The sequence below is a fragment of the Bacillus rossius genome, assembly GCF_032445375.1.
Source record: "Bacillus rossius redtenbacheri isolate Brsri chromosome 4 unlocalized genomic scaffold, Brsri_v3 Brsri_v3_scf4_2, whole genome shotgun sequence".
In the NCBI taxonomy this organism is placed as follows: Eukaryota; Metazoa; Arthropoda; class Insecta; order Phasmatodea; family Bacillidae; genus Bacillus; species Bacillus rossius.
Genome location: NW_026962011.1, coordinates 20,940,606 through 20,967,258, shown reverse-complemented (window position 1 = coordinate 20,967,258; position 26,653 = coordinate 20,940,606). Strand labels below are relative to the sequence as shown.

General features: G+C 39.8%; 1 protein-coding gene and 1 long non-coding RNA gene across 3 annotated transcripts in view; one reads left to right on the top strand and one right to left on the bottom strand.

The window, feature by feature from the left end:
- Positions 1-7,737: 7,737 nt before the first annotated feature.
- LOC134542335 (uncharacterized) lies at positions 7,738-26,305 on the top strand. Its single transcript, XR_010076777.1, has 3 exons — positions 7,738-7,925; positions 12,231-12,400; positions 23,903-26,305. It is a non-coding gene; the product is annotated as an uncharacterized LOC134542335 (long non-coding RNA).
- LOC134542334 (putative glycerol kinase 5) overlaps positions 13,242-26,653 on the bottom strand; it is a 47,069-nt gene continuing 33,657 nt past the window's right edge. For both annotated transcript variants that reach the window (XM_063386484.1, XM_063386485.1), the window contains exons 9-11: positions 23,946-24,109; positions 20,857-20,990; positions 13,242-17,346 (exon numbers count right to left, since the gene is read on the bottom strand). In XM_063386484.1, coding sequence (XP_063242554.1) covers positions 17,192-17,346; positions 20,857-20,990; positions 23,946-24,109 — 453 coding nt within the window. In that variant the 3' untranslated portion in view covers positions 13,242-17,191. The remainder of the gene's footprint in view (positions 17,347-20,856; positions 20,991-23,945; positions 24,110-26,653) is intronic.

Below are 26,653 nucleotides of genomic sequence, written 5' to 3'. Positions count from 1 at the left end.
GCTTTTATATAAAAAGAACCAAGCGCCATTTTTTATATTTTTGAGATATACCCATAACTGAATGCATGAAACACACTAAATTCTTTAAAAAAATAGACCTAAGTGATATATAGGCTGTGCTCCTATCTGTGAGCACTTGAACCAACAACCATTTTACATAGAGGTTTTCTACTTTTATTTAAACCGAACCAAGTGACATTTGGCGGTTGGTTCTGTTTAAAGAAAATTTAATGTGTATTTTCTTTCTTGATTTAAAAAGAACCAAGTGATATTATGTTGATTGTACAGTAATAATATTGTTAAATCAAACACTGTTGGATTCAATTTGTTTTTAATTCAATGTAGATTTTGAAATACTGAGGGTACAAAATTCTATAAGTTAATATTAGATTTGTTATTGTGTTTTTTTTAACATGATCATGATGTATAGGCCTATTGTCAAAAGGATCATACAAATTATGATGAAGACTGGGATGATAGTGTTCAAGATCCAGACTACACTCCACATTTAGATTCAGGCAATCAAGGTGAATATAGAGAGACCAAAGACATAAAGGAAGAGAATGAATATAATAGTAATGTACCTGAAAAGTAAGATGGACAAACGACTCAAAATAAGAAAGGAGGTAGACCTAAAAAGGGGAGAAAACGAAAGCATGTCAGTCAAACATGTCAGTCATGGAAAAAACTAAGACAGCAACAAACCTCATTTCGTAGTTAAAGGTACTTACTGTAGTCCCAAGGAATTCAATGATTTTAATTGCAACTGCTCCAAACGATGCAAAGACAATGTTAATATTGATTTCAGGAAAAAAATGTTTGAGAAATTTTGGGATTTAGGATCTTATGATTGCCAGACTGCTTTCATTGCTGCACATATTCAAGAGGTATATGTTAAAAGAAAGAGGTCATCATCTAACAAACGACAATACACTAGAAAATACGAACTGGATAAAGTGAATGTCTGCAGAGAAATGTTTAGTAGGTACTCATACCTTTGGAGTATCAACAAAACGAGTCAACACATCACTGAACAAAATTCGCTCCGATTGTGTAACTGACTAGAGAGGAACTCAAGAAAAGGTGTACCTCGAATTTCTCCAGTTGAAATTAAAAAAATTAAGGACCACATCAACAAGTTTCCTAGGTATAAATCACACTACTGTCGGCGGGTGAGTGGTGATACAGAATACCTATCTACAGAACTTACAGATTTAAAAATGTATGAATTATACAAAGAGGAAAATGAAGGAAATGGAGCAGTAAGTTTTAGTTGCTACAGAATTATACTTCACAGATATTTTAATATCAAACGAAAAAAAGCTCAAAAAAGATACATGCAATGCATGTGACAGATTTTATGCAGCAATGCAAAACTGCAACATCATTGAAAAGGAAACAATTATGAATGAGTTAAATGTGCATCAGTCAGTAGCTGAAGAAGCAAGAGATGCAATGAATCGTGAACTTAAGACTGCAAAGGAATGTGAAAATGTGGAAACGTTAAGTTATGGCATGGAGAAAACATTGCCTCTGCCTAGAATCCCAAAAAATATAATTTATTACAAGAGGCAAATATGGGTTTATAATACTGGGATAGACTCTGGGAAAGAATCCAATAGTTAATTTTATGTTTGGGTAGAAGGCACTGCCGGAAGAGGTGCCCAAGAAGTGGGTTCCAGCTTGCGAAAGCATGTTGTTACTCATGTCGGAAAAAAATTTCACAGACATCATTTTGTGGTCTGACTCGTGTGGGGGCCAGGATAGGAATATCAAAATGGAACTAATGATGAACACATTGTTTGGTGATCTAAACCCACTGAATTCTGTCACACTTACCTCCCGAATGATTCTGATTTTGGCGATGTGGAATCTGCCCTAAAACAACAGCGACTATATACTTTGGAGGACTACATAAATGTAATGGAAGGATGCCGTAAAAAGAGAAAATTTGTTGTGACATAAATGCAGAATTATGACTTTAAAGGGACCAGTGAAATAGAGAAAGAGATCACCAACAGGAAGATTTACACAGAAGGAAATAAAATTAACTGGCTCACAGTTCGTCAAATTAAATTGGAGAGATGTAAACCACAAGTTCTTCAGATGAAGACCAGCCATTCTCAAGAAACTTTCATTGATGTTAACATTAACAAAAACAAGCGACGAGGGAGACTCATATGGATTTCAATCATCTAAATTAATTTCGCTGTGGCTTGAAGGAAAGCCTATAAGTAAGGAAAAGCTTAAGGATATTAAATCTATTCGTCATCTTATACCTTAAGGAGTCTGGCATTTTTATCAGAAATTTCAGTCGAGTACAGAGGTTGAAGATGACATAGATGGCTTTGGGAATAACGCAGAATTCACAATGGAAGATGAATAATAAATTGCTTATGTGTTTTATGCTGAAATGTGTAAGTAATAGTTTCTCGTAACCAACTGACTTTTAAGAACATTTTTGTAATTTATTTGTCATCTCATATGGTATAAGTTATGCTTTCAATGTATCTGGCATTTTTAACACAAAGCTTATATCCGACAGATGAAGAACACTTGCCAGATTGTTTTAAGACCGATTATGTAGATTTACAATGGACAATTACTGAACAATGGATATTGAGGTAATTAAAATGGTGTATTATTTGTTTGTTTGACAACGTGACCATGGCATTCATGTTCCATTATACTTGGTTCTTTTTAAAGAAACTCTACTTTATTTTATTCAAAGAGAACCAACAGACATTTTTACTGATTAAACTATGATAGGAAGATAATTCACAATGTTATGCATAATAATAAAGCAGCTTATTATACATGTTAAAATATTTTACAGTGATTTTTTTATGTAGATGTTTCATTATTTTTTTGACATATCAATACTTTGAACAGTCTTTTCTCAGTTGTGACTGAATGGCGCTTGGTTCCATTTATATAAAAGCCGTCCAAATAAAGGAAGAAAAGCAACAACACATATTGACGTCGACCCAAGTGTCGAACCAGCTCGCACAGCCCGTTATGCCACGCCAACGCCTTCTCCTGCCTTGTGTTGCGTGTGCGCCGATGAGCAGTGCGGCTAGGACAGGGGGGAAGATTCGCACGCTAGGGGAAGTTTACTGTAAACTACATAAGAAACATTCTTATTTGTAAATTGTTTATATTATTATTTGAAGGGTCGTGTTTTCTTTATTATAAATGGTTTATTATATTGTATGGAATGTTATGTAAAATTAGTTCTCACGTGTTCACCGGGCGCCAAGGCCGTGGCTTCCGCCTGTGACCAATCAGCGTGTTCCGCGGGCTCGCGAGGAGGGGTGGTACGCGGGCGCTGGGTCGCGCGAGGCGGGAAGGTAGGCAGTCGGCAGCTGGACGCAGGAGGCGAGAGACGTGGCTACGAGAGCTCTCCGAGGCGGTGAGAACGGGCGCGGTGTCTCGCTGCAGTTAATGCAGTGCCGAGAGGAAGCGATTCCTCTGTCGCAGTCGTGTGGTCAGTTAGGTGTGTCATCGTGTCATTCAGTCGCGGCGTGCAGTCAGGCACTACTTTTGCGTGCGTGTTTTCTCCGGCAGTTTATGAGTCGCGGAGTTCTTTTGCGGGCTGGATTTTCGCTTTCGTTTGCACGGTAATTTTCGGGTCTTGCTCATCACGAACGGGACATCACGTATTTTTTCATACAGCAACAGTGCGCGGAACCGGGCTCCGCCCTACAGGATCGGTCACAGGCGGGAACGCGGTAGCCCCTTGTAAAGGGTTTGTTTTCGTATATAAAGAACCTGGAAACCGTCTCTGAGTGTATTAATGACTATCCTGGTGACTTAGTCCCTTGGCCACGCGGCCCGAACCCTCTCTACCGAACCCTGAGTAGCCGGATAAATACTACCATTCAGGGGCTAGTCGACCAGGCGACGACAATATCATCTAATGACGAGGAAGAATTGTTCGGTAGTCCGGGGATTATAAATTAAAAAAGAAAATTTTTTAAGTCATGAAATTATGCTATTTAAAAAATTGTCATAACTAAAAAATACTACAGTGCTGATAGAAAAATTAATTTTTTTATAATAATTTTTTTCTGCAAAAATAAATGTTTGACTTACATTTGATGCCAACCATCAGTGCAACTCTAATCCAAACAGGTCGCTCTGGCACATCGCTGCCTTGCATGAACATGTGTACCAGCATGTGCTACCAGTGGCGGATCTAAGATTTTGGTTTGGGAGGGGCTTGACCCAGCTAAGGCTAGGCTTTATCAAGGCAAACACTAAAACAATATTGGACTCAGATGCTTTTGGAGGGGCCTTGAGCCCCTTAGCCACCCCTCTGGATCCACTACTGTGTGCTACCATAATGAGCTCCAAGGCAACACAGGACAAGCGAGTCAAAAGCCACAGATGCTAGATGACACCAGCATATTGAATTTCACCCGAGTGGCAATCGACCAATGTGTGTCGTCATCTGGATTGTCTCGTGGGTAAAGAAATTAAATTTTTTGCCCAGTGAGTTCTTCAATGGGATTCTTGGCCATGTGGCAGGAGACAGCAATGATAAATGAAAGAAAGAGATACAGACTGAATTAGATTTAATACTTAAAAATACACTTTACATGCACTGAGCCCGTCACGTTATGGCACCCGAACACAGACGTGCGTACATGTAGAATATAAGTGCTACAGTTACGAGTTGGTACAAGAAGTTAACTTTTCAAATACAAGGCCAACGGTATTTTGAAATTGGAAAAATTCAGATCGTATATACACAGTTGCCGTCGTCCGGGGTCTCGGGTTCGAGTCCCGGTGCGGTTCCTAGCGGGAGTGGCTGTTGCAAATGTAATGAGTCCGGGTGGGCGCCAGACTAGCTCTGGTGCTAGTCGGTAGTTGGGTCGTGGGATCGATTGCCCTGCGTGGCCCACTAGGACAGTCGGCGATGTTGCGTGGGTTTAAGGAATTCCCTACTCGGCAGTGATTGGGGATAGCAGGTTTAAAGAAGCAGACGCTGAAATGAGGTAATAAATGACGGGCGTCATTTATTCAGGCGATGGTGGCTCTGGTGTAACTTCGTTGGTTACACGCCATGTCGTACAACAGGTGACGTCACAAGATACAAAAACTACACAATTACACGCAACTAAGTCTGAAAGTTACTTAATTAACGTGGCACAAGTTTACAAAAGGAATGTTACACGAGGTTGCGTTACACAAGTTTACGAATGTTACGTGGAGAGATGCGTCGCACAAGTTTACAAAAGAAATGTTACACGGGGTTGCGTTGCACAAGTTTACAAAGAAATGTTACAAAGTCACTAATTGTTCCGTATTATCGTGTCCCTAGGCGTTTCTGAGCCTGGCTGCTCAACGAGGGGTGAGGGTGATTGGAGGCGGCCAATCCCGTAAATCTGCGTATCGAGGAGGTGCTCGCGTCCACGGCAGTGGAGCGCGGACCGCAGCTAAATTCGCTCAAAAGTTCCCTTACGGGGAGTGTCAGTGCCGGAGCGACTGAGTTTAACCAAAGTTCTGTCCTCGGGAGACGGCCCGTACCGGATACTGAACCTACCCCGCGGACCAAGTTTGTGCAGGGGGGGGGGGGGTTTAGATTTATGCGGCCGGATTAGGTCCTGGACCGAAAAACTGGACCGGGTACACACGGAGAGATTATTAAAAAGGGGTTTTAAGAATGACTATATTTACCAGAAATGAACTCGGTGTGGACAAAGAATGATGTCTCTCTGTGGGACGTGCGTCCGCCCCGGTCCACGAGTCGCGCTGTACTGGCGTCATGTCATGGGGTCCGGCCGAGGCTCGGTGGCCCTCGCGCCAGGGTTGACCTCATTACGTTAGTTTCTGATATGATATGTTAATAAGAGAATTTAATGATGTTAAATTCTTACATTAATTATAAAAGCTGAATCAAGGTCATTCGTCCCTTCTACAAATGAAAGTTATTATATTTAAGAATTATTATGTTTGGATTTTTACGTCACACCAGCGACTGTTCGTCTCTTGTCGGATTGCTCTGGTGGGGTTAATGACGCAACACAAGGTTAGAATAATTATGTCATAAGGTCTGATTGACTGATTCAGGCAGAAGGCCGCCAGGGGAACATTCACACGCGTATTGCTGTAGTTACACACGTGAGTGCCCGGGCACTCCTACGTCGCACTTTCGTTGACCAACTTCAAATAAATACGTAACACTGTTTAATAATCTATGTTTGTTTTTTAACATGGTTGGTTTTAATGACGGTCTGTTTATTTTGGGGGGGCCGGGTTCTACCTTGGTTGCTGGTGGCTCGCCTGACTCGGGTGGGCCATGGCTAGGGGCGCGTTCCGTTAGCGGGGTTGCATACTGGCGGTTGCAGGTCGGGCTTTAGGGTGGCCTTCGGTCGGACGACGTCACAGTCATAGAGTATGTTTAACTGATAGTTTTAACATTTCATTTTAAACAGAAATTCGCTCGGCAGCATTAGATATACAAGACAAGATCTTAGTATAGAATATAGATATTGTGCACGCGCGAGTTATCAACAACCAGCTGAGCTCACAGCTCACGGCTGAAGACAGTGAGGAAAATGCGAACAAGGTTGCGTGGAGTGATAGTGCTGTGTAAACAAATGAACTATAAAATCGAACTGCAGGTGACAGGTGGCGCACGTACACGCCCAAGGCCACAAAAGAGGTAATTTTTTTCAATTTTTCAATGATCACCCTTTGGCAGGACAATTAGGCGCCAAACAAAACTTTACACAGATGCGAGAGCATTTTCAATGGCCTGCGTAGTACGAGACACTCGAAAGTATGTACAAAATTGCGAACATTGCCATAGGCATAAAGCCAGCACAGGGAATAGCAACAAACAAGCATGACAAGCCACATAACCGTTCAAAACTATTGCGAATTACCTAATGGGCTCATACCCGAGGTCATAACAGGGCAAGACATATTACTGGTGGTGATGAACTTGTTCTCTCGATGAGTGGAAGTATATTCGATTCTTAATGCGCAAGTAAACCACTTTGTAAACAGCTTGAAATGTAAGTTTGTTTTCCATTTGGGGTTAGCAGGAATAATTATTGTCGGATAACCGACATACTTCACGGGACGCAAAAGGCGCAAATGGTGCGAGAAGTTGTGAGTCTGCCCCTACACAACCCCTATTTACTATTCTTGTGCAAACCACATTGAGAGAAGAAGTCAGGACCTAAATGTTCAGTTGCATCTTAGAGTCAGTTAGAACCACTCCAATTGGGTGGAACATTTCCCCACCATACTCCTGTATCTGAGACAATGGGGAATGAAGCCATTGGCACATCACCTGTCACCATTGTGCTGAAACATGACTGTCCTACGCACAGAAAGTGTTTTGTTTTATTTAAATAACATTTTTAGTGCTTCTTATTATTATTTATTGACATTTGATGTTTTGTTCTATGATTATGTATTTGAACGTATCTGCAAGTACCGTTCTCTATGGCGCATCTGAATGACGCCGAAGCTCAATTAACGAGACCCCTCTAGGGAACATTGGACTTAAAACGGCAAATTGAACTTTTTATTTGTAATTTGTAAAACAGATTTTCCATTGTTGGAAAATCCTATTTTAAATTTAAGGCATTTTGATGTATTAATTTGTTTTGTTAATTGTCTGTGAGTGATTTTGAACGTGTAATTAAGTCAACAATCTTAGTGTTTCAGCCAATCAGCGACGGTGTTACTTAAGATAAGCGTCACTACAGAATTAACGGTAACGAGTCTTGAATTAACGGCGATGATGGCTACATAGCCTGGGTTTAAATCCCCTCAAAAATCAACGAATATAAATAGCTGGGTAGATCATCCTGCAACCAGGATGCTTATTACGTCGTATAAGCCTAAAGTATATGTTATTTAATTAGGGCACGTCATAACTGACGTGTATTCAGGTGTGATTTACCGTGAGTAATCAGCCGATTCATGATGCTATGTTAATGTAACTGCTTTCTACCTACATACATCGTAATATTGCCGACGGACTTTTAAGTATTAAATTTCATTGTTGAGCGCGTTAAGAGACCTTGATAGATAAACATTTTGTAAAACAATCACGCATCCTGTTTATACATTTGACTTTGTTCAAACACCCAGAGGTGAACTGAGACAGATGTCTCAAAATGCTCTACCGCAATTATTTATTGAATTTAGCAGCGGAATATAAAAATCAATTTTAATAAACAACACTATAAATAAATATTATTTTCTCACGCAAAACTTTCGATTATAAATTGAGATTGCAACAGACGTTATTATTTTGGAACTATATGAACTTTTGTTTTTATGTTATCATGTGTGCAACCTAAATCCAGCAATTTTAGAATATATGAATAGCATACCACTGGACCAACTAGAAACTAAGATATATATTTATTTGATTAAAGAATATTGGTGTTAATCGTATGTTTCTTGGTTGTCAATTTACAGTGTATGTGTATGTGTCCTTTATGGTTTCCAGTCGTCTGTTGTCTATTCTCATGTCTTGTGAAGATTTTAAAGTGTGAGAATATTTCAATTTTCCCTTATGTACCATATTTCATTAATTTTGATCTATTAAGGAATTTTAGTTTGTGCATGAATCTTGAAGTTTATTTTTACAGAGCCATAAATATACACAGAAAATTATTTATGATTGAAACTCTGATAAATAAATAACACCATTCCTACATCCATAGATTATATTCAGGAAGTGATAATTATACTTTGTTTCTACCTAACAACACCACACATTATCTGTGTATAAACAGTGCATATAGCATATAGTATAGCAGCAACACAGAAAAGTGGCTACCACAACGTGGAGCCCAACACACCGAAGAAGTTTAGCAGCAGTAGATACCACTACACCATCTTGCAAAGATGCCAGTTGCAATTACCTGGTGAACATGCAATGTCAACGACCACTGCAGGTTGTAAGTCCAACAGCTGCCAGCACCAGCGCCATTAACATGAAAAAAATGCTCTCCGAGGTCAAGTATATACAGGCATTATACGTCAACAGCGATGTTCGATGGATAAGCACATGTCCGAAAAACACCACGGACCCGCAACACTGCCAACCACAGCAATCAACAAGGGAGTGAGCAAACAACATCAAGCAAGGAGGGGCGCAATCAACCACATATGCATGTGGTTTGCTAGTTCAAGGGTAGCAGGAGCACATCACTCTGCCGTCGTCCGGGGTCTCGGGCTCGAGTCCCGGTGCGGCTCCTAGCGGGAATGGCTGTTGTCGGTGTATTGTTTCCGGGTGGGCGCCAGACTAGCTCTGTTTCTAGTCGATAGGTGGGTCGTGGGGTCGGTTGCCCTGCGTGGCCCACTAGGACCGTCGGCGGTGTTGCGTGGGTTATGAGGAATTCCCTACTTGGCAGTGGTTGGGAGTCGTATGGTTAATTAATCAGATGCTGAAGTGATGCAACAAATGACGTGCGTCGTTTATTCATGCGACTGTGGGTTTGGTGTAATACCGTTGATTACACGCCACGTCGTACAGAGGGTGACATCACACAATACAGAAGTTACACAATTACACAAAGTTAGTTTGAAAGTTACGTAATAAGACGTGGCACAAGTTCACAAAAAATGTTACGCGAAGGTGTGTTGCACAAGTTTACAAAAGAAAACGTTCTAGATTCAAGGCGTCGCACAAAGTTACTAAATATTACGTATTAGCGTGGCACTAGGCGGTTCTGAGCCTGGTTACTCAAAAGAGGGGTGAGGGCGATTGGAGATGGCCAATCCCGTATATCAATGTCTCGAGGCGGTGTTCGCGTCCACTGTAGTGGAGCGCGGACCGCAGCTAAATTCACTCAAAGTTCCCTTATGGGGTGGTGTCAGCGCCGGAGCGACTGGTTTTAGTTAAAGTTCTGTTCTTCGGACAATGAATCATCCTTTTTCTTGCGCGCAGCCGGCGTTCATCGATTTATTAGACATCACATCAAAAAATAAAAAATAAAAAATTTTTTTAAGCCCAACTGGAACTTAAATTGCAATTGTTTTGCTAATTTATAATAACAATTGTTGATAGTCTTATTAAAATTTGAATAAATAATGTTCATGTTACGTAATGAACTAACGCATGTTCCTACCTGCACTTCCCTATGGAAGACTACAGGCATAAGACTTTCACACTGTTCATTATACAGACAAACTCTCTCTTTTATAATTACAGATTAATCCAGAGATTATCTATAGATCAACCCAAACATAATACAGGCAAAGTACATATTAAGATGTAAATTAATTTATTCTCAACTTAATTTGAAACCGAAATGTTGGCCATCTCACATAATGATAGAGCATTGCACTAAAGAAAGAAATAAAATGTAAAAGTGAATTATGCTGCACATACATTTTTACAACTAACAAAGACAGCGACAAAACTTTGCAAAGAATTTTACAGTTGTTTGACTCTCTACTGTATTTGTAAGGCACACGGAATAATGAAGGTTATAAATTTGCTATAAAATTTATTAAAAAACTAAATCCTCCCCACTTTGAGAATTTATGTATCAAATTTCACGTCTATAGACGTTACCGTGTCCGTGCTACTCAAAAGACAGACATAAAGAACCTTTTTTCATTAATAAAGACTATAGCTAAAGTACCCTGCTGTGGAAGTTTACATGCAGAATAATCACATACTGCTCATTATAAACAGCAACTCCCATAACTCAACATCAAATCGATAGCATTTGAGATTTAAATAAAACTATGTTGAGGGGGTTGTATGTTATTAAGCTCCACATTCAGGGGGTCACTATATGTCCCTGGAAGTTGTTGGGGTATTTATGATAAATATATGTTCGTTGAATGGTTTTAGAATGGGGGAGATTTAGTTACAATGTTTTTTGAAAGTGCGCCATTGCTGGTTAGACTATATATCATAAGAAACCTCAATTAAGAAAAAAAAAAGGATGAAAAAAGCAAAATCAGAGGATGTCAACAGTTAAAAAAAAAGAAACAGAGCACACAAAAAATTCAGGAGAAAGAATTAGTGAGAAAAATATTACAGTAAAGACAGTGGGGGCTGATGACAATTGCAGCAAGAATAGTAAATAAAGAAAAAAAAATTATCTTGGACAATACAGTGACAAACAGACAAATCAAACAATGATACTAAACAGATAAAGTGGACAACACAATGACAACACAGACGAACCCAGTGATGTGACAAAACAGATACTCTGGACACCACATTGACGAAGGCACAGATGAACACAGTAGGCTTCCGATGGCAAAACAGTCACTATGTTTCGGGAAATGAGATCTGTAGCGACGAGTGTCAAATGCGTGCTAGGAGTCAGAATACAAGACTCTCTTCTCTTAGTCATGACACCACCATGTGGCGAGAAGGCGGCTGGCAAAAACATAGGCAAAATATCCTGGGTGTTTTAGCCCCCCAGGGTGCTATGAAGAACAGAAGTGTTACTGGCAAGAGGTGTTTATTGTTATTTGGTACATGTTGTCTTTTATACCTGGCACTTATTTCGACTCGACTGCTTGATTAAATATTTAGTATTCCGTTAGCTGGAGTTCAGTCACCAACATGCATCTACTATCCAACCACAAGGTGGTTCTGGACTTCACGTAAACCAGTTGCAGTTGTGCCGTTAAGCGTTTAGAACAGTTATACCAATTTTTTGTAATAAAATCTCCCTAGGGCATGTGGCGCAGTGGCGCGTATTAAAACTCCGTACTGCGTTCACCCACGTGTTACTGTGGACCGGCGTGTGGGGGACACCTTTAAATGCCCACTCAGTAGCGGGCCCGGCGCAGAGAGCAGGCCAGGTCCAGGTGGTATTTGTAATTGCAGTAAGGAGGACATGAGTCACGTTCTCACATAGGCGACATCATGCCCAGAGGTTGAAGTCTTTACCGAGTCCGTAACCCTCAGACACGGTGGTGTTCATTAGTCGTAAACAAAAGCCAGCTAATCCCTTGACCACATTAATTCAGTGCACAAACTAATATCAATATATTTATTATTACTATCCGACAGACTAGTATGTGTGTGGCATATACAACTGCAACAGAGTTTAATTTTTAAATTGGTAAGTTTTTTACTGTAATTATACTTTCACTTACAACTACAGTGTCCACAATTGATCGGAGCGATTTCATGAGGTTGCTGTGGGTGCATTTGTCAACATATCGCGATGAAACTTGGTGGTCATCTGTATAAACTCAACAAGTTTTATTCTGTGTTGCAGATTCCCGCCTTCCTCGGCACATAGAACAGCATCAGAGAGATGGAGGCAAACGACAAGAAAGCATACGCCGTCCTTGAATTTCATGCAAGTCGTTCAGTCAAAACAGTTCAACGACGATTCAGGACAAAGTTCAATGCCGAACCACCGTCTGCGAATTCCATACGGCGATGGTACGAACACTTCAAAGCTACAGGATGTCTTTGTAAGGGAAAGTCAACGGGTCGTACACCAGTGGCTGATCAAACAGTTGAGCGTGTGCAGGCTAATTTTCTGCGTAGCCCTAAAGTCTACGCGGAAAGCTAGCAGAGAAATGGATATTCCACGATCAACTGTATGGAAGATCCTAAGGAAACGTCTGAAGCAGACGCCATACCGCATGCAGTTGCTGCAAGCGCTAAAACATTGTATTGTCATTGCCCATGGTCTCGGCTGGAAACCTGGGGTAGGCTTAGTTGAGTGCTGGTTGAAGGTGTTAATTGTCTAACCGAATTTATGCTGTTTGTGGGTCGTCAGCACCAGTATCTTTCGCTAGGCTCGTAGGCCGTACATTACTGAATAGAAATAACTAGCTGCTTCACAGGTGCACAGTCCCTCTCCAGCATAGTATGCTGATTCCTATTATTGATAATGACTGGTAAATAACTTAGGACGATTCACAAGACACTTAGATTCATTCACACATATTATTCTACAGTTGTAGCTCGTACTGACAGTTATGCTGCTGACTCTTACGCGAGAAATACACATTACACTAATACACTACCTAGCGGCAGTCTTAATGAAATTCTGACAGGAGGTGACCAATCCCTTAAAATTTGCTCGTTAGTGATGTCTTTTATGCCGGCAGACATATGCATGACTTAGTAAAAAAATACTTTTAACGTTGGAGTCGACCAGCCCGGTTAAAAAATTAACCTCGTTGCGTTGTCACATGGTGAGAGTTCAAGATGGTCTGGTTACACCCTGAACCATAAATTGACCCCAGGACATGTGGGAAGTGATTAAAAAAGATTTAGGGTTGATAAATTATAATTACCAGATTGAAAAGATCAGTAGCACAAGGTTGAAGGCTCTCCAACAAAAAACGGTAAATAATTTTTCATGAAAACTTATAAACTAAACACATTACAATTCCATCACAATAATTTCTGTATGGCCAACAGCTGACTAAAAGCCCACAAAAGCTAAATAATTAGTTACAAAATTTTAACCAAGTTGGTGATTGTTTTGTTTGCTGTAACTACTAGGTTTGTTATTATGTATTTGTTGTTTTTTTTATCACAAGTGACTCAGATGATGGCAAGAATTAATTAAGATCCAAAGCCGCAAGGGGAATTAAGGGCATTCATAAAGCACGGAGAACTTAAAGGGCCAACACACATGTCTCACGTCGCACTTTCCCTTGTGAGCATTACCGAGTTTGTATTAATTTGGTTACTTTATTACTGAATTGTTCGGTCAACGAATTATAAGGGGTGGTAACAAAATAAAACTGGGCATGCTATTAGCATACTGGCACTGGGGTTCACACTTGACTTGCGTGGGCCGGGTGAGTGGATTGTCCCGCCAGCAGGGGCACCAGCTATTGGGGAATGGCTTCACTGCCACAGGAGGTACGGCATCATTATAATTGTGATAATACTTGCATGTCATGACTTTCTCACCTCACGTGAATTTAACACAGCCATCAATTATAAAAGTAAATTGAAAAAAAAATAATGATAGAGCATGAAACACTATGTTACATAGTATAAATCACATTACTTTGCCTTACTTGTGTGGCAAAATTAAAAAAAATAATAGAAGTGATAATAATTAAATTACTGAAAATTAATAAAAAGTACAGCATATTAATAATTATAATTATTTCTTGTACACTTCAATTGCTTCTATTTACTTTTAAGGCCTGGCCACAATTAACATAGTACATAGTAACACATTGATGGTCATAGCGATAAGCACTTTCATAAAACCAAACAAACACAACAGCCTGGTTACAACGAATATTAACTTAAATTTTTTTCAGATATACATATTTTCTCCTCCTACAGAAATAGGACAGTGTGAACAAAAACAAAAAATAAAGTATTTGACACAATCTAGTCTACACAGACATTTTGACTTTTATTATTAGGAATAAGTAAAGTTCTCAAATGATGATGTAGTAGGGTGTTCAGAGCTTCTGATTCACTAAAAACATATCTCAGTTTGAGTAACAACATAGTATTAAGCAAGAGTTAAACCTAGAGCGAATTCTACTTATACTAATACCAGGCTTGTGTAAAACTTTTCGCAATGTACAATGGTAGCTAGTCAGATTGAATTACATGCAACTGCTGTGTGTAATACTGTGTTGTGCTTGTGAAAAGCTTATGTTGATTGTGACCAGGCCTATAAACATAGGCTACATTCACAATAGTAGCACGCAATATATAAATAGCATAGTTGCACACGCACAGTACAGAAGTCGAAGCTACATTCGCACATGACACAGAAGTTTGAATCATTCCACCAAACGTTTTAATATTCTCAGTTATTATTTGCAGAAGCAGTTGTTTACCTAAATCCAAGGACTTAATTTCATAATTTTGCTGTTAACATTTAGGAATAGTACGTTTAAACTTTTGTAAATAATAAAGTACAAACATTTCCTCATAAATACAAACATATGTATTTGAATAGGTTTCACTCTTTAACTTTGAAATACTAATATCAAAACAAGTCAGTTATTCTATCCGGTGATGTAGTGTACATTAATTGGCCACAGACAGAAATGGGCGACAGCACAGAGAAAACTTAGTAGTTCTGCACCAGCATGTGTGCGATGGTGCTGCTTCCTTTTGCTTCGGCAATCATCGGACTTATTTGGCTACGGCACTTCATGTGCCCTTCTCCATGCTCCTTCCGCTTACCTCCTCCTGCACTTGTATTTCGTTCGTATCACCCCTCCCCTGAGTTCGGATATCCGGGCACATGCGGAATTAAATTTGGAGCTGTTACTTTTTAACAATACTGGTGCACCACATTGCTCACCCTTATATGGTGTCAACTTCCAACGAATGTACTAGTTGTGACGACAGTGCAGCGAGGCCTGATCGTAGACACAAGTACCCTTGTACACAGTACGGAATGACAATATCATTTCGATTTACTGATTCAGAACCTGTACATGGTTGATTCAGTGTTATGAGACTAAGTTTGTTAGTCAATACTTTCCCTTGAAATAATTAGCTACTTTAGCCTAGTTAGGCTTTGACTAAAATAGCTTTACCTGGATCTGCGGATTGTATAATCAATACCTTGTCATCTAATGCCTGTCACGGCAGTTGTTACTGATGTTGATAAGATGCAGAGGGCACAAACTATCATGTCTATAGCTATCCTGTGTGCTAGTTCACAGGGCGCTTGAGATTCCTGGCTCAGGGCATGATGTCGCCACGTGGCTGGTGGGCAGTAGACGGAATGGCTCGCCAGAGGTACCACAGGGTGTTTTGCTGCGCCGTGTGCTATTTTCCAATGTAGCTGCTGCTATCAGTTTGTATACATTCAACGTTTGTGTTTTTATGGCTTTGATTTTCCACTTCATCTTGACCATTTCAAAACTTCTGGACCCAATATCACACTTGGTTTTTACTCAGAGTAGCATCACCGAACTGTGCTGGAGTCTGTTCAAAATTTCATTCGATTTCACACCTTCGTTGGCGATAAAACAAACAATAATGCCTTGTGCAACTGGCACTGTTACTATCATAGCGATACTTCTCCCGCTCTCGACAGCCCTGATCTACACTCTACCACTATGCATGCCTCAGGTAATTTGTGGACCTGGCCAGTACCTGACACGCCGCAGGAGAGTTCACCACAAAAATGTTTACAAAATCCGAACAAGAGCAAGAGCAATTTTGAATTGTCCACTGAGAGTTTCGTATTACATGAGTAACATTTTTCCTCTTAACTTAGAAACAATTTCCTATGCAATATTTTTATATTGTTACAGAAGAATATCTCTAATATTGAAGTGATTATTATTTTCTTCATCTTATAATTTTGAAATGTTTGACATGATCTAGGTATATTTGGTCACATAATCTTTTGTCTGACGTTGGGTGGTATTTTGCCTCAAGGTTTCATATGTTTTACTATACATGTACGCATGAGGTTGCACTCGTCTTTTGCGTGTTTTTTGTAGGTAAGGTTGATTAGATGTTAAACTTTTGATATAAATATTGTGTTACAGAGTATACTACTCAAATTCTTGAGTCATTGTTTACTGTATGTTAATAAATTTTGCCTTGTCCAGTAAGCCTGTGAAGCTTCCTGATATCACTACTAGAAGGGATCTCACTGTTTAAGTTGCTATGTCTATGTATGTATCTTCGTAAGCGGTTTGAAACCTCCTCTGATGAAGATACCATCACCATATGTTTCAGTTCGGAAACTTTCTGCGCAACAGGCGCATGCTGTTTTGCTGCGCCGTGTGCTATTTTCCAATGTAGCTGCTGCTATCAGTTTTATACATTCAACGTTTGTGCATCTAGGCTGTACACATGCTATTGCGAATGTAAACCAGCTCTTACAGAATCTTCATAAGCTAAAAAAAGTTGTACACTGCACAATTTATACTTACTCTTATATATACTTAATCTTGACAAGTAAACAGTTCAGAAATTATTGTAGATGTAAAAAAAGTTGTTGCACATATGAAATGGTCCCATGCAATAACAAAAGGAGCACTCTAAACAAGTTCATTATCTCCAAGAATGACCAAACATTCTTAAAAATCACATGCAATTAATGGTAATACAGCCATCTGGCAAGTTTGGCAAAGGATAACACTCATGTTTCTTCAAGGCTAAACACAGGCACAGGAACCGAACACATCTGGCAGATGTTTCTGATGGAGACAGTGTGTGTTGAAAACGTGTGCTCTTGAAACTGACGTGGCCCGGCTCCAGCAGTTATCACTGCGGCACGGGGTACCAGTCCACGAACCTATCCACGGCTGCTCTCCACTGGGCCATGAGTGGCTCATACCTGGCCGCCACTCCCTCCGTTGGCAAGAACTCATCCGCCACCTTCATCAGCTTTACCAGGTCCTCCTTGGACTTCCAGACACCTGGACAATGATTTTAAAACTCATAATTTATAAATCGCTGACAAGCATAAAACATCAGACCAGTCTCTTTGCATTGACAGAAACTTATTTGCACAAAACATGGTTTACCGAATTCTTTTAAGACAGTTTGTAATGTTCAAGGTGGCCAAATAAAGACTTTCTGAGTAAAAAATTCGGTAAAAACCCTCTTCAGAAAATCCCACTTAATGAAATTTTTTGCATAATAAGTTTAAAATATTTGGCACTTGACTTATAAATACATGTAATTTTACCCTTTTAATATAATTTTGTCAGTAAATCTGAATTTCTAAGTACGTTGAACTTCTTAAAAGGGATTTACTATACTGCACAGTGAAACACTCTTCAGAATTTTCTTTAGGAAACAAAAAGATTTTTGCTCATAAAAAAATTTTTAAATGTGAAATTAGTCTTGTGTTTATAGTTAAGTATTATTGAAGCTGAGTCCTTTACTGCAATTGAAAAATAAACAGCATTGTGATAGGATTGTTTTAACACTTTTTGCTGTGTAGTTTGTCATATCAAAAATTTTATAAAGTAAGTGCGCCAAGTACAGCCAGTATAGTACTTTATATCTGTTTTTTTGACTCAACATGGACACTTGTTATAAAAACATTTTTATAAACTATGAAAGTCAGCCACTTTCTGGTCATCATCTAGACTACTCCCCTATTGCACCAGCCTTTCCCTGCTATCATCTGCAGTAGTGCCAACCTACATTCAAGACAAGTATAACTCGAATCTTAAAATAACTACGACTTTGAGAACGTTATATCATGCTTCCTGGCCTTGAGCCAAAAATTGGTATTTTCTTGGCTCAATTTTTCAACTTTTATTTATTAAAATATTTCTACCTTCCCATAAGCTAGAGTACCTCATCAAAATTTATTTTCTCATCTATACCACTCAGGGCTATACATATTAAAACTTTACTAGTGGGTTTTAGAGAGTCTCAACGTCTCAGCAGAGACATGCAGACGCTTAAATGCAGCGTAGGCTAGCCGAGTCAATTTTATCTCACCGGCATGCAGGAACAGACATGATAACTCTCCCTGCCTAACGTGCCTTCCGCCTTGTTTCTCACGCAGGGATACCTACCTCGTCAGGCGAGCTTAGCTCGCTTTCCCAGGCTCGAGGCCCTGGCGAGCAAAGCGGATGTGCTGGTCTCGGCATAAAACAAGCACTTCCCCGCCATCCCTGGCCCTCTTAGGTTTTCTGATATGCTTCCAGGAACCATGACCAAGGCAAGGACCATGCCCCTTCCCTCGTCAACCCCTCCTCTCCTTTAGGAACAAGCCACGCCTATGCTTGCGCTCCACGCACGAGGCTTGTGCGCGATCTCTCGAGCACAACCGAAACTAAGCATGCTAATGTCAGTTTTTCCCGCTAGGGAGCACCACCTTCCAATCCCCCTTTGCCTTAGACGGCATACAGCAACGCCACCGCTCGGTGCGCTATCTCATGGCGCCTGTCCCAAATAAAGATGGCGCACATAGAGAGTATTAGATTTTTTTTGTGGCACTATGACGCCCACAAGCCCTGACCAATCCCAAGGCACTTTTCCTCCCATGGCCCACTTAGCTCCGCCCACTCTGTTTCTCTCTTCCCCCCTCCCCCTTTTCTGTTTTGAGTCCATGCAGGAACTAAGGGACTCTCTCAAGTAGAAAGAGTCGTCAATCAACTGTGGTACAGGGAGCATCCTACATCTGCCGCGCTACTTCTACCGCGCTACTTCTACCGCGACCGCGTCTCTCCTCCTGAGAAGTCGGACATCAAAGATTATAGGATGTAGTCACGATGACCAGGGGAAAAACCCCTTACAATTTTAAGTTTATATATCATATTAGTGTTAGTGTTTTTCTGGTGAATTAAGTGCATGCAACCGCGCTAGTGGACGTCTACCATCATGGATAGATAGTACCACCGACCTACCCCACAATTTGGTGAGTAGAGATTTTAGTGCCCTTTTTATTTCCTGTTTTCTTGAGCCCTTTGTGGCTGAGAACTTTCCCGCTGGCCATAACCACTTAATAACACTGTGCGAACTTTTGTTTTCACAGTGGGGTTTTCCATCCCCAGTGATGGGTAGACAACCACATCTACCCGCACTGAGTTCCTGATTTTGGCCATCTAAATTCCACGCATCGTGCTGTCAACTTAAGTCCGCGATCCGACCCGTCACGCCTTTCGGATGTCAGCACTTCGCATGCAGCTAAGTCTATGTTTGGAAGACACAATGTAAGAAATCTTAAAGTATTAAATTCTCTACGAACAATTTGCGAACTATCCAACTACCATTTAAAGAAAAAGGTATAAAATATAGTAATGAAAAGTACTTGTCAATCCAAACAATGGAAAATTGTTTATTTTTGATTTTATTACTCTGAAACCTTGTTTGTGCAACTTGCTTTAAAATAAATGTAATCTGTAAAGTAATTATCAAAGTATCCGCGGCCGGCCTGCGCGTAGTAAAATTCAATTCTATTATAATTTAATGTACTAAACTTTGAGTTTACTGAACCTGTGGATTTTGATAAAAATATTTATTGTCACTAGTTTGTAAGTCATTAAAGTGGTGACCAAAAGTATTAACTACCATACCTACTATGATAAATATGGCTTGTTCAAAATAAAATAAGTTAACTATTAAAATAATCTAGAAGTAACCAGATTTCATTGTTTTATTTATATTTTTATATATTATGATCCACCTTAACACCCACCAACCTTTGGGGTGTTAACTCCTAAATTCTTTGTATTTTACCTGTGTTCCGCCTCTGTTCACTTTTCATATGTCTTCTTGACGTATGCCATAGCCCGTACGTTTCTAGGCCATTTTGTTTTGAAGTACCTACTAAGTCTACAGGAACACAGGTTTATTACAGCCTCATACAGCCAGTTAAATCCCCAAGTCAAAAAAGAGGTTTGTACATAAATGGCATCTAGTGGCAAACAAATTCTTGTCAGAGCACAGTGAACAAGTGTTAGAAGGTCCTTATTATTATAAAAACCTACAGAGCAGTATGAATAAACATGTTTTCACATGCACTTTGCATATCATAAAAGCAATAAGTGAAACTTGTTTACTAGCAGAATTACTGTATTTAAAATGTAATATTAAAACTGCAATAATGCTATTTTTTTTATTCTAGTAGATGAATTCAACAAGTATACAAGTACTCAACTGTGTACACCAAATAATATCTTGTAACTTCCAACTGATCCTCACTATAAGGTCACTTCTGACATGGGCATAGTAGGGGAGGAGATCAAAGGAAACTGCCTGTGCATCCCACCCTCCCCTCCGCAAATCCAAAGTACTAAAATAAAATCTATTAATCCCACCAATAACAAATGGAAACAATTTGAAAAAAAAATGGCGGGCAAAGTGATTCTCCTCCTCACCCCCGTCCCTTCAAATGAAATTCTGAATATGCTCCTGCTTTCTCATGAACTGAATCATGTATTGAGACAAGGATTCACAGGACCAACCAGAGTGCAGTCCCGCCAGGAAGCCAGCTCCCAGCACCGACATTTCCGTCGAAGCAGGCCGCTGCACCTTCACCCCGATCAGGTCCGAGAGCAGCTGGCAGATGAAGTCGTTCTTCGACACTCCGCCATCAACCCTGGTCCATAAAGTGTACTATTCTCTCATGAACACTGAGAAAAACCCTTTAATAAAAATATGGTATTTTGAATAGCCAGTATGCTATGGCAGTCGCTGCAAGAATAGAATATCTCCTGGGCTGTGTGTTGCGGTTGTGGTAACTAACTGACATCGTCCAGAGGCTAAAAATAGAGCTAAAAATAGAGTTAAAAATAAACTGTCTGTTTGTGTCAGTAGCGGATCCAGAGGGGGGGCTAAGGGTCTCAAGCCCCCTCCAAAAGCATCTGGTTCCACTATTGTTTTAGTGTTTGCCTTGATAAAGCCTAGTCTCAGCTGGGTCAAGCCCCTCCCAAACTAGAATCCTGGATCCGCCACTGGTTTGTGTGTGTACGTTCTGAGAGTGTGTGTGGCCACGTAGCAGGCACTGTACACGTGTTTATTTCAACAGGATTTTAAGATGCAACTTTGACCCAACATTATTTTTTTACGTGAGATTTCTCAGCTTTAAAATGCAACATTCGATGACAAAACTTCACCCATCATTGGTGCTTTGAAAGCAGCTATTCAAATAACGGCTTTTTACGTACCTCCAATTCCCGCTCAAATTTCTCGCTAACTGTAACATGGGTGCTAATTTATATAAATATAACTGAAAAGAAATGGTAGTTTGCTGCCTTTTTTTTACTTGGGAAAAAGATGTTCCGAAAGTAAGTTTCGTTATTTTTTTGAAAAAGCAGATGGTAAACCAGGTGAAACAAACAATCACCATAAGAATCCATACCCGTTGCTGGTTCACAATGGAAGTAGCGTCAGCGAAAGAGGAATGACGCATGCGCGGAGGGCCAAAAAAAAGAGAGTAGCAGCAAACCGGCATGCCTGAGATTATTCGAGTACAAATCATGATGGCAGACAGATGTGTACGGACAACGTGGTCGCCAATGGAAGTGCGTGCTGTTATCCATATGAATGGGCATGTGGGACTAGTGGGACTTGTGGGTCCGTCATTCTTCATGAACGCTTCATGAACCAGTGTATGGTGTAGAGGTCAAGTCTCGTCAAATGGTTGGTCGCTAGTGTTGCAGGTTCAGTGAAGGAAGGCAGAGTGTGAAGGATGAAGGTCGAATTGGGCGTTCCTTCACATCCACGAATGAAAACACCATTGCTAGTACAGGATATGGAGTTAGCAGATAGGCGCATAACGGTGTCAGATGTGGCATTCTAACTGCATATTGGTCATGCTCAGGCTCATCACATGCTCCACGATGTATTGGGTTACGGAAAATTGTCTGCAAGATGAGTGCTGAGAAACCTGATGCTGGATCACAAGTGTGCAAGAATGGGAATCAGCCTCGATCACTTGATGCAGTACGAGCGAGAGGGAAATGAGTTCCTGTTCAGAATCATCAAAGGTGATGAGACAAGGATGCACCACTTAACCCCACAAATCAAGGCTGCCTCCCAGTTAACCAGTGAGGAAAAAATTCTAAGTGTCACCCTTCGCAGGAATTCTTATGGCCATAGTGTTCTGGGACGCGAAAGGTGCGATTCCTCTTGATTTCCTCCATCAATGGACTTTCAATGCAGTACGCTACCGCGACACCTTCACCAAACTCAGGCCCGCCATTCAACGAAAGAGACCAGGGCTCCTGAGTGAAGGTGGTGTGCTCTTGGACGACAACACAAAACCACACTCAGCAAGGCTCACACACTATCAGAGTTGTCACTTCGGATTGAAGAGATCGGATCACCCGGCCTACAGCCCTGATCTTGCTCCATCGAACTTTCACCTGTTCCCTGCATTGAAAGCCAAGCCGCACTCTCGGGACGTCACTTACAAAACAATGCTGAGGTGGAGCAGGCTGTGCAACAATTCCTTGCATCGCAGGGCACTGAGTTTTACCAGAGTGTTTTCTTCAAACTGATTGCGTGCTATGACAAATTTCTCAATGTCAAAAAATAGTGCAAGGTTATAGTTCATGATGCCATGGTGTATTACTTTTTTGGCAATAAAGTTTCCATGTGAAAAAAAAAATTATGAAACTTACTTTTAGAACATCCCTCATACGTAAGCAGAGAAATTGAAGTTATATCTCTGTGAAGTTTATAATAACAGTCTGTAGCTACAACTTTGAAGGAATGCAGAGGCAAGCACACATGTACTGAGCACAGTGGCGGCACCAGACACTTGAGAAGGGGAGGGCAGGTGCAGAACCTATTGTTTCCTTATATTAAGTCTAAGCTGTTGTCAGAAGATAGGGGCTTCAGCATCTCAATCCCTTCCTTGCATCTACCTCTGATGGTGCGATTATTTTTGAATTACAGTTTTTTTAAGGTATTATATGAAAAATTACCAGTCAACAGCCAGTGTCTAAAATAATTAGGGACAAATTTATATGGTTAATTGCGTTAAAATTTAACTAACACCACAGAGAATGTCAATACAACACGTTACACCAAAATGCAAGTGAATACACCATTCTGAACACTGAAATGTAGCTAAAAACCTGAAATTTGACAAAAGTTAAATAAAACCACCAAAATGTTATCTTTTACTATTGTATATTCATTGAATGTAGTTTTTTTTAGCATGACTTTTGTATGAAAATGAATAAACTAAAGGGATTGGAAAAAATTTAATATGATGTAGTTTGATCTTGCATCTCTTATAACAAGTTACATTATCTTACATTAACCATGTTGTTCTTTTGAGACATGCTTATTAAGAATAATTTTATTGTATAAGTGCATTATGTCAAAATGAAAATTTTGGTGAAATAAGTTTTAAAAAATATTTTAGTTTCATATTTGTTAAATAATACACCATTTTAATGAATAAACATAAAAATAAAAACAATAACACTGAATTCTCCTGTTTTAAAAATAAAACCATAAAATATAATCTCTAAAAGTAATCCATTTGATGTGTTTCAGAGCAAGTACGAGACGTCCGGATGTTCAGCAAGATAGCACGAACCTGATGCTCAAAGGCTTGCACCTGGCTTCGTCCTGCAGAGTGCGGTACAAGTGCACCACTTGGAACACGACACTCTCTAGCATGGCTCGGGTCATGTGCTGCTTCCCGGTGGTCTGCTTCAGCCCGATGAAGCCAGCAGACGCTTGGAAGTTTTTCACCGGCACCTGGACAACAGTTCATCACCTGGTCATCTAAGTTTCAATAACTATTTAATCTATACCAGGGCAATCGAGATGAAATAAGGGTTCAAAAATTTAAAAAGGGTTAAAGACCGTAAAAAATTACTGTGGCCATAACCGTGAATGTGAACTGTGAGTATTGCATAACCTGTCTTAGCAATAAACTTGAAATTATGTACTGTGAGGGTCATTCAAATATAAACTGAAATTCTTTATACAAATAATAATACAAATGAATTACCTTATTTTCTACATCCATTTTCTCTACAAGCTATTTGATCCCTTCATGACAAAAATAAGATGGTTGTCCAGTAGCCAACTGTGCAAGTACCGTTCGACCGCAGCGTCATCTTCAAATCTTTCCCCTCCTGATGCCTTCTTCAATGGACCAAACATATTGCCTTCCACAAGCTCACACACTGTCTAAGTATTTTCTTCATTGACGCTGGTCGCAGAACACCGTTTATGGCTTTGATTTTCCACTTCATCTCGACCATTTCAAAACTTCTGGACCCAATATCATACTTGGTTTTTACTCAGAGTAGCATCACCGAACTGTGCTAGAGTCTGTTCAAAATTTCATTCGATTTCACGCCTTCGTTGGCGAGAAAACAAACAATAATGCCTTGTGCAACTGGCACTGTTACTATCATAGCGATACTTCTCCCGCTCTCGACAGCCCTGATCTACACTCTACCACTATGCATGCCTCAGGTAATTTGTGGACCTGGCCAGTACCTGACACACCTGCTGGAGAGTTCACCACAAAAATGTTTACAAAATCCGAACAAGAGCAAGAGCAATTTTGATTTGTCCACTGAGAGTTTCGCATTACATGAGTACCTAACATTTTTCCTCTTAACTTGAAACAATTTCCTATGCAATATTTTTATATTGTTATAGAAGAATTTGCAAATTTATTTTAGATCGAAAATACACTGTTTCTAGCACATTCATGCTCAATACAATAGAATAGACTACACTCCTTTCAAACCTGATTTGTGTTTGTACAGGACTCAAATCTCTATACATACTCAAAGCGAACCCAGTCAGACACCTATTCGCTCTTTATTATGCTAAAAACACAGGGAATAAATTTGCCATAGTGTAGGTCTTTGGCCACCCAGGACTTGAAAACATTTAGCTATAAAACCATGAATTTAAGCGCTGTCACACTACTTATAGCTAACACATGATATTCTTCAAATATTTCTTTTAATCTTTTTCCTAATATATTTTAATCAACTTAGTTCCCTGAATTGTAAGTGCATTTCACTGCATTATTTTTTTACCAATCCTTTTTTTAGTTTTACATTAAAAACACTAATAATTTTAACAGTATCTCACCCTTGTCATCAATTGTAATATCCTTTAACATTCAAAAAGTTGGGTAATCCAACAAACTTGATAAGTATAGCATAAGGTGTACATAGGTACTTTAAATCTTTTGCCAAATGTGTGTTTTATGATAGTTGGTAGACTTACCTTTCATTGTTACCATATTCAGAAAGTGGATGCTGGAGTAAGTTGTCGAAAAAGCAAGCACGGTGTTGGACGTGTCTTCTATGTGTCATGTCATGATTTATAAAAGCAAGTTGGCCTACTAGATCATTCTTAAATCCAGTCGTTCTTCCATTTGTGAGTATTTGATGTTTCCCATGTGTTTGTTCTTTGTCTATCGAACAACACTCATGTTTGCCATTACAAATTAATTACAGTTCACCCACACTATTACCAAACCCCTTATTTGGTCAATTGCCTTTCACACTAAACTGTCCATTACATATTACACATCACTTTACATATAGGTACATATCACTGATCATAAAAAATTTGAATACAATTCCTAAGAAAACTATTGTTACATGTGTACAGGAGGCGAGGCCACGACACATCATGCTAGGTACCTGAGCGGCGTGGCGGCTCTGCACAACCACTGCACGAGCGCATACCTTCGGGGATGAGGGCGGCCCGGCCTTGCTACCCTCCTGCCCCCACGCCCTCCATCCTCAGCATTGTCATCCAACCCTTAGCAGCCTGGCTTACTGGCATTGCCACGTGGAGTGGCGTGAATAACGCACCGTTGTCCTGGAACCTTTGAGCTGTGACTGCACTTCTTCGAACAGGGACGTCCCTGACACTCTGGATGGTCGTTACAAAATGAAAAAAAGGAAAGAAAAATATTTATACTTATTTTATTTCCCGAAGAAATAAATGCCAACCCGAACAACACTCACGATTCAAGTGCCGAGCCAAATAAATTAACTAGTAGGGAATCTAAATGCAGATAAATACGTGAAAGAAAAAAATTCACATCAAAAGACTTTAAGTGGGGTAGTAAAGGCAAGTAAACTCCAAATTAAAGCAAACACATTTTATGTGTCGTTAAAAGTTATTACAGACAACATACATTTACACCTGACTTGATTAGCTTCCTGGAAATTTCTTATGAATATTTATATTTCTTATTAAATAAATAATGTACAAAAATAACTATTCATTTAAAGGATTATATAAGTAAAAATAATA